This window comes from Apaloderma vittatum, unplaced genomic scaffold, assembly GCF_000703405.1.
Source record: "Apaloderma vittatum isolate BGI_N311 unplaced genomic scaffold, ASM70340v1 scaffold16287, whole genome shotgun sequence".
Classification (NCBI taxonomy): Eukaryota; Metazoa; Chordata; class Aves; order Trogoniformes; family Trogonidae; genus Apaloderma; species Apaloderma vittatum.
In genome coordinates, this window is record NW_009727963.1 from 13,584 (window position 1) to 22,954 (window position 9,371).

At 38.5% G+C, this 9,371-nt stretch overlaps 1 protein-coding gene across 1 annotated transcript; it reads right to left on the reverse strand.

Annotated features, from left to right (window-relative positions):
• Positions 1-2,385: 2,385 nt before the first annotated feature.
• LOC104277314 (radial spoke head 1 homolog) lies at positions 2,386-9,084 on the reverse strand (the record flags this gene model as incomplete). Its single annotated transcript, XM_009873915.1, has 8 exons — positions 2,386-2,435; positions 4,169-4,309; positions 4,750-4,972; positions 6,743-6,805; positions 7,112-7,247; positions 7,485-7,575; positions 8,752-8,857; positions 8,971-9,084. Coding segments are annotated over 8 exons (924 nt in total), but the record flags the coding sequence as incomplete, so codon positions are not given.
• Between the last annotated feature and the right edge of the window lie 287 nt (positions 9,085-9,371).

Genomic DNA, 9,371 nt, shown 5'->3' on the forward strand with positions numbered 1-9,371 from the left:
TCAAATTTACAGCATGATATATTAAAACAAGCTAGTAAACTAATGGTTTTTAGAGTTTTTAAATAAAAAAGAAAAAATCAACATTAGAAAGCTTTGATTTGATCTAGCTACGTTAATGATGAAAATGCAACACTTCTCTTTGCCAAAGACAGTAAAAATAAGAAAAGATAACCACCTCTAAAAATGCTAACCAAAGTCACAGTTGGTGTGACAAGAAATTGGAAACAAAATGATGTGTAAGATAGCAGGTGAAAGATTGCATGAGAACTGTCTCACTATGACATTTCAGACAGGAGAAAAATTGCAGGAAGATGTAATAAGCTCTATTTATAAGACTTGTTTCCTTATCGCTGCTTTCTGTTAATATATTTTCCCACTCTTAACATTCTGTGATTCTGTGATTTTCAAACCTTTCAAACTTGGAGGGGCTGGTTAGCTCAGTCAGTTGAGCGTGGCACTAACAACGCTAAGGTCGCGGGTTCGATTCCCGTTCAGTCCCCATATGTTGCCTGATCTAGTCGAGGGGTGGCGTCCCTGCCCATGACAGGGAGCCTGGATTAAAATGATCTCTAAGGTCCCTTCCAGCTTAGGCCATTCTATGATTCTCGGCATACCTTTGCTGGAATTGTGAGTTGTAAAGAAAAGGAACTTGTTAAAATGCTTTCCTTTCTCTGTAAACTAAAATTTGAGTACAGATTTCTTGCTCTGAGGTGAAGATGAAAAAAATGCAGGTTTTGTTTCAGTAATATCAGTACAATATCTCTCACTCCAACCAGGACAAAATTCCCAGAGAGTGTCAATTAAATTCGAACAGATACATATGTTAATAATTATGGTATTACTTACATACTATCAAGGAAAAAAAAGTGTTTCGGAGCAGCTTTATTCACCTGCAGAAGAGAAAAGCTCTGTCTGCAGCACTTAGTGCTTGGTACAATACTTATTTATACAATTTATTTATTTACTTACTATTTATATACTATTTTTATACTATTTATATACTACTTACTATTATATATCCTGGCAGCTTATAGGGGGCTTCTGCAGCTGCTATCTCCTGCCAGATGATTCCTGATTGACAGGTCCTTGATTTAAAAGAAGCAGCGTTCAGTAGTTACCTGACAGCTGATTAGAGGGTGCTGGATTGGTTTACACGTGCTGTGTAGGGATGCTTATTAAGCTGGGAGACAGGAACACAGCAAGTAGTTTTTGGTAATTTGTGGGGGTGCTGTGGAAAAGCCGAAACTTTCCTCCAAACAGTGCAGGACAACATAACACCAATGCTGATGAGCTCCTGGGCCTGATCTCCAGCACCATGAAGAAAGTACTCTTGAGATGTCAGTGTTGGCAGCCTAGACAGGGTTTGGGCACGGGTTTGTTGTGTCTGAGTGTCTCATAGGGTGATGGGTTCTTCTCCTGTGAGAGGTGTGTAGTGGTCTAGGATGTGAAGAAGGATGCATGCAGGCTGCTCACTACTAAAGAAGGTAAATGGGATATCAGCAGGGTCTCCACAGTGGCGAGAGCCAGAGCCTGAGGTGAAGGCATGTCTAAGGGCTGGATGGAGCGGTGGATGGGGACTCCACTGAGGGAAGGTGCTGAAGTTCATGACTTCTGGCATCAGGAAAAATGGTCCTCCTCCCTGCTCAGACCTGAATGCAGAGGGTTGGTTTGAGCCCTAACAGCTGTGGGAGGGGAACAGGTGCTGCTAAGGAAAGCTTTAGAGCCAGCTGTGCCCAGCCTGAGCATGCACAGCAAGTGGCAGCTGTTGGAGATACCCTTCAAGTAGGGAATAAAGGAACCTGTCTGATGATCAGACATGTTGTCATTGGAGGTTTGTTGTTTGGTAGATGCCCAGACACTGGATGTTGTAGAGAGGTGGCCACGGCTTATCTGGTTCCCTGTACCTCTCATCGCTCATTGGCGTAGCCATTGGTAGTACTGCTGAGGGACACAGTAACTGCAGGATTCCGAGTGGCAAAGGACATGGAAACTCACAGGATGTCACCTTGATCCTCCATGGGAAGAGCTTCAAATCTCTGTGCCCAGAAGAAGAGTTCAAGGAAGAGAGAAACTACCAGCAGTGGGAGAGGATTTGAGTTTGCTTCTGCAAACTCGTGAAGATACAACTTCACGAATCCAGAATAATCCTACACTGAATTCAACAATGGATAGCTGTTACATGGAATAAAGAAAGTTGTTGTGAAACTGCACACTCTGAGATCATATTTTTCAGACATATATATGCCAGAGAGAACAGTGACATAAATATTTATTCAAAGTATCTTAACTCAGCCTTTTATGAATAGAAATATTACTGGTTTACCACAATAAATTATTTACTCAAATTTCAGGGGTTTTTTGTTCTTTGTCTTTAGTCGTATACAATTATTCATCTTCCTCTGATTCATCCTCCTTATCCTCTAAACTAGTAGTTCCTGTAGAGGCAAAGGCAAGACAGGACATAGAGATGCATTTTATTATAAAATACTGGAAAGGAATCCTAAAACATAATTCCAAGACTATGCTGTCTACCACAGTTCTCCTTCTCCACTGCTTTTCATTGCCAGTACTTGAATTTAACTGTCATACATTGTTTGTCAGCTGTCAGAGAGACTTGGTACACACATACTGACTGCCAGTCAGCCCATATGTAACTCTGGAATAGCCAAAGAATGTCTCCTATTTAGACAATGTCATAAGAAACATGGAGCAAGAAGGATGGAATTCCTGTATGGAAAAAAAATGACAGTAATGCGACAGAGAATACAAGCGTGCAAGAAAACAGATTTTGTTACATCTGCTCTTCACAGTATGCACACTGTCTTCAAATCATTTCCTCTTACCGCAACTTAATCTTGATAAACATAAAGACAAGGGGGACAATATGTTGCCTAATTAATTACGGATGTAGACCTATGCTGAAAAATGTCTAAAACCATCCAATTCTTTGATTCTAGAAATAAAGAGCTGGAAGGAACTTTGAGAACATCTGTCACACTCCTATATTTTCATGCATTGGTATCTGCATCTATCCTGCTTCTCACAGATACTTGGGTCCATTTGCTCTTAAAAAAAAGGAAGGAACCCCAAACAAACAACAAAAAACGCCCAGTGGGGATACCAGAACTGTTTCATTGTAGTAGGCCAGAAAATTTATTAGAATCAAGTTCAGTCAAAATGGCTATTTGAGTCCAAGGGACTTTGAGACAAACTCGGCTCAATGAACTTTTGACAAATCTAAAGCAGAGCTATGCAGGAAACCTGGTGAGATTTCTGCTGGATCTGTTCTAAGCCCAGGAATCCTGTAAGATATCTGTCCTGCGCACCAGATCAGCTATCTGGCTAGTCTGCCCTGAAGCAGGAGGGAACCTTCTGAGACGATGGGTGAAAAATGAGAGCAAACAAGCTCCAAAAATTCCAAGAGCTGACCTAAATCTTTAGTGTGTGCCTTCAGGCATTTTCACAGGGCTTAACAGCCTTTCTGATACCTACGGATATCTTTGATTTATTGTAAAAGGGACTCATTACAAACTGGCAAATTTATTTTATGTTTTCATAAATCAGAAACATAAGCTTATAAATGTTAACACTTATTAAATATAAACAACACAATTGAGTGGAGGCCTATAGGCTAAAAATGAGCAAAGATAGACATATTTTTTGTTGCTTCTTAGTAATTTTTTATTTAAAACAGGATCATGAACTGCCTGGAAGAAAACCTGAGCATGTGAATTTCAAATCTCTTTGGTTTGTAGGAGAAACAAATCAACCAGAGAGTGTTCAAATCATAATGCACAACAACACCTAAGACTTGTTTCTTCAGATTTGTTTTGTCTGTTTTTTAAATTCAGTTGAGAGAGTAAGAATACACAGTTTCATCTTGAGAGAAAAGTGAAGTGTTCAAAAACCCCCTGAATTTCCAGGGTGTGAAATCTCTCTCATTCTTGTACAAAACCAAAAAAATAATGTTTGCAAATGTAATCACTTAAAAACTCAGAAACCAGTTTAAATGTACAGAGGACCATCCTCCTGAGAAGCAGAGATCCCCAAGGTCTCTTCAGCCTGGTAACAGATCTCTCATCAGCAGCATCACTTCAGCTGATCGACACACATCAGCTCAAACCCTGATTGCTAACTGAAGCATGGCCACACACATCCCATTGCTCACCTTGATCCTCCTGATCTTCTTCTTCTTCTTCTCTGCTTCCGGCATCATCCTCTCTTGCATCCTTTTCTGGGCTAGAAATTTCACTGTGTGCTTCATTAAGAGAAAGCTGATCAACCCTACCCTCTGCAGACTCATCAGTGACTGAAATATGAGAAATTAGAAATACCGAAGAAACATGATTTTACAAATTTGCACTGAGACATTGTTTTCATGAAGCAGCTACTAACTCCTATTGAAGTCCGAAGTCTTTACTCACATGAGAAATACAAAAAAATATTCTGTAACCATTTATAACCACTATTGTATGACAGGCCATGATCTAGACTAAAATGATTCACAGGCTTCCCAAGACAGTTGTATTTCATTATGCTATGTGAGACAAAACAGACCTATATATATATTGTGCAGTTAACAAACAGACTTGGAATTACCTGACATTTAATATGTGGTAAATTATAGAAAAAAAAAAATCACCCATAACAAGAAGCCAAAACTCTCATATCACTCGCTATTAAACCTGAAAAACACGGTTTCAGGGGATAGTCAAAGTATGAAGTTTCTAGCTGTCCAGCAGAACAAACCTTCAGTTGATGGTATTCTCTTCTCTTCGGTTACTGCTGCTCCTTCTTCCACTGCTTCTGCTTCTGCTGCTGCCTCTAGGGAGGGTTCTCTGGGAGGAAGCGGGTTTTCTCCATGGGGAGTCCAGAGTGTTAGTTTGGTAATTTCTGAGGCTTTCCATTTTGGTGTAACAGGTAATGTGGGTTCCTCCTCCTCCTCCTCCTCCTCTTCTCCCTCTCCTTTGTCCTAGAAGACAACTCATGAAATCCAGCATCTCGTCTTAGAGGTATGACAGGAGTAACTAAGAAGATGGTTTTGTGTACTAAAACCTCTTTATCTGGCCTCAAACCAACAATGGTATGGCCTTGTAAACTATTTGCAGGTGGTGCCACAAGTCTTGGAAGAGAACTGTCCTTTGAACCTTGATGAAGTCAGTTGACTATTACTAATGATCAATGCTTGCTGGCCTGCTTTCCTTAAGGTAAAATATTGTCTTTCCGTGAAACAGAATGGCTGTGAGACACCTATCAACCCTTGTCTACTCTTCCGTGCTTGTCCACAGTAAAGGAGCAGCACGTAAGATTTAATGCTCTGTCTGGTAGATGCTACATTGTCTAGCTCATACAGAAACAGGGTGGCAAAACAGCTCTTTCTGCCTCAGTCTTTGCTTAGGAAAGACCTCAGAATGGATCTAGGAAGCAGTAAGGTACTGCATAAAGCTTAGGGGTTTGAAATTTGAAGATAATTTTCTTTAATTTTAACATTATGCTTTATTTTATCCAAATATGAAGAAGTCTTAGTAATGGAATCATTATCCGTATCACAGGTTAGTGTTTTGGTTTTTTTTAAATGGGCCTTGTTCTTAAATTACTTCAATCAATGCAAAGGGGCAAAATTTATTATTACTTTAGTAACAGCACTGTCTCTTGCTTTACACAGTGTCTACAGCACTCACATGAGAAGAAATTATTGTTCCTGAGAGTAATGATTTTGTGTCCAAGGGACTTGAGACAAACCAGGCTCAATGAACTTTTGTTAAGCGCTTAACTTTGTTTATTTAAATTCATGTTTAAACTCTCGCACTAGTGGCCTAATACTCAAAAATCAGAACATCCAACAATTCCTTACTGAAGTGAGGATACTAGATACACATCACTTTGGATAATTACATGAATCTGATACTTAATTTGAGGATCTCTTGCTTTTAGCCAAAAAATCAAAATAGTGTCCATCTTTTGCAAATCTCTATAACTAATGATGGGGGGTTTTATTATTATTTTGTCCTTGTCTTATGAAACAACTGCTGCATTGGAGAATTTTCAAAGAGTCTGTAATGGGAGCTAACGTGTCAGAAAACAGAGGTAACTAAAGCCAAAATGAAATCAGAACACTAGTATTAAGATATATTTCTTATAGCCATTTAACATCATATTACTCAGAAATATTTCAAAATATTCATGCATGAAGGAGAAGGAAAAACAGGCCCCGATCTCAGCTTCTCCCTACAGTTATTAGGAGCTGTGGATATCAAGCTCCTAACTGGCCCAGGACAAAAATGGGACATATTTCCAAAACACAAATCTGCTGGAAATTACCATTTGCATGGATAGCATCAAGCAGTTTGGGAATATAAGGAGAAACATTTTTCATTGTTTTCTGGTGTTCAGAACAAAATGTACAGAGAAATTCATCTGCATTCTTCTGTGCAGAACATGGTTAGAAACTTCAAATGTTTTGGGAAGGTCCTGATTCTTCTAAACTTTAAGCAGAAAGGACTACTGTTCGGAAGTAGGGCAAAAATCAAGCCATGTACTTGTCAAAGTTTACACAGTAGAGAAGCTAAAGAGAAATGCAAAATAAAAACCCATTTAGTTCTTAAGAATGCATGCATTTCCACCCTTTTTTACTGGTTAGAACTACTTTAACATGAGTGTTTAAAAGGCATTTTAGAGATTACTCAAAAATAGATTGACTTAGTTCTCTGACATTCAGTACAATTTGCATTGTTTCTTTTACCTGTATGTATTCACCATGCTGTTCACATCCAATATCAAAGACATATTTGCCACGACCTATGGGCTGCACATATATACAAAAAATTCATCAGAACTATAAAGGTAGCACATTCCAAGAATATACATGCAAAATATGCTTTACTTCAAAATTCATACAATAGTCAATAACAATATAGTTTGAAATCAAAGTTGGAGAGCAACTTGGCATTCTGTCCTACAGATTCATTCAGTTTCTTACGTTGAACTTACAGTACAAGAAATACTATAAAGTATTAGGACCCTAGCATATTATTTTAAGTGGAAAAAGATCCTATTAAGGAAATTCCATGCTAATTGTTCAGATGAATAGAGAGTTTTCCGGCACACTTACCTTTCCATTTGAAAACTTGCCCTTAAATCTATGGTTTAGGTGGATAAGTTCAGCTTCTCCTTCCTGGTTTCCATTTACCCAGCTACCAACATACTTAGATCCTGTGTCTTTATAGACATATGTACCTTGCCCGTGCCTAAGGAGAAAATAATAATTTTGGTTTATATTGCTGAATATTGAGAATTTTGGTTGTTGTTATACTTAAGATATTAAAACTGTATTATTTAAGTAGCTGAAATGACTCAAGTTGTACTACATTGCCAAAGTTATCCAGCAGTAGTTGATCTGCCGCAGTCAGCCACACTTTGAAAATAACCTTTGCATTTTAATGACACTGGGTGACATAAAACATCACTGTAAGAATGAAACAAACCTGTTGTGGTTAAACCATTCTCCAGTATAAGTGTCTCCATTTGGATAAGTATACTCTCCATAGCCATGTCTCTGGTCATTCACCCAGTCTCCTTTAATGACAATATGATAAAAACAGAGTGAGACATGGTTTATTTCATGTGTGATATAGTGATCAGTTTGTAAAGTAATCACATAGAAATTGTTAGAAAAGGGAAAAAAAGCTATGACATCATTGTGATTCCTTACCATTTCTTTCACCATTCCTTACTCTAAGCCCTTGCTCTTTTTTCTTCTCTCTGTCCCTCTCCACACATTATTTATGCAGCTGCCTGACCTTCCTTTCCTTTTGTCCATCATCATCTGTCTCCATTATCACTTTCCATTATCACTATGAACACAAGAAGCCATGTAACATCTTGCCCCTATCTTTAAATTTGGTAATGTATTACAGTTGCACATTTTCACTCAGATAAAAAGAGAGACTACCTTAGTTTGAGTCCTTTGCTAAAACTGTCCTGTCAGTCAGGGGGCATATATACTCAAAAGGATGCTAGTTTGTGTGTCTTAATTACCGTTCTGCTCAAACTTAAAAGAAGTTTAAAATAAAAATAAAGTCACAAGTGCATATGCACCTGTGAGGCAAGATAGGAGCTGCTCTTTTTGTTCTCTGCCTCTAGCCCTCACCATGTGAATATTCTTCCTTGTCTCACTTAGAAAGGAGAGGGGGGAAATATTGTCCCTTAAAGCCTAACTGATATGTAGTGTTCCAGGTGCTTTCCTAGAAGAAGCGAAACAATGTGAGCTTCAGCTTCTTCGAACTTCAAAAGCATCCCAATCCCTAAGTAAATGCTCTGAACAGTAGACTACTTTTTAAGGACAGATCTAATAGAGTCCTAAAACACTTTATACTGAATTCATCTGTGGTTCTAATCATTATTCAGAAATAAGTAACTATATTCTCTTCTGTCAAGATTGCATTCATTTGTAAAAGATACTTAGTATTTCTCAGGACTTGGAACACCCCACTTGAAAGGAGGGCATAACAAGAATAAACCTCTACTGAGTACCACACTGCTCACAATAACTGACATAAATCCCATAAATAAAATCCACACTTGTCAGAGCTTGTTGTAAAAGAAGGAATAAAAAGAAAACATTTAATAGCAACTTCTTTAAAATAATACATTCTCCAATTCACTATCCCCTTGCATTCAGGGGGAGGTGAGTGAGGGAGAAATTTATCTCTTCTGATACAGAAAAGCTCGCAATTGTGCTCAGTGTTTTACCTTCATATTTTGATCCATCTGGATAAAAAAAAATCCCACGGCCATGCTTTTTGTTTTGAAGGTATTCTCCAATGTAGAAAGCACCATTTCTAAATCTGTAGGTCCCCTGAAACATATGCGATATAGACAAAATATTTGTCAGTCCTCATTCTTTTTTCACTGTAGTGATGAGATCTGCTGAAACATAAGCACAACCACTGTCTTCTGCCACCATCTTACCTTTCCACTTCTGAAACCGTGTTCATATTGCCCATCGTATGTATCGCCATTAGGTAGCTCTGCTTTTCCATGTCCATGTCGCTCACCTTCTGCATTGCGTTCACCATCATACTCCTGATCAAACATGGAAAAAAAACTTGTTTAAGAGGGCTAGACCCAACTAAGTCTAACTTCGTTAGACATTGGCAAACAGGTCTTTGCTCAAAACTGCTCCAGTTCAGCTTGAAACAGAGACTGCAGGAGCACTTGGCCAACTGGTGCACTTCTTATTATACAATCTATAATCGTATAATCATAGAAACACAGAATCATAGAATCATAGAAACACAGAATCATAGAATCATAGAATGGCTTGAGTCCCAACGGACCTTAAAGACCACCTAGTTCAAACCCCCTGCCAT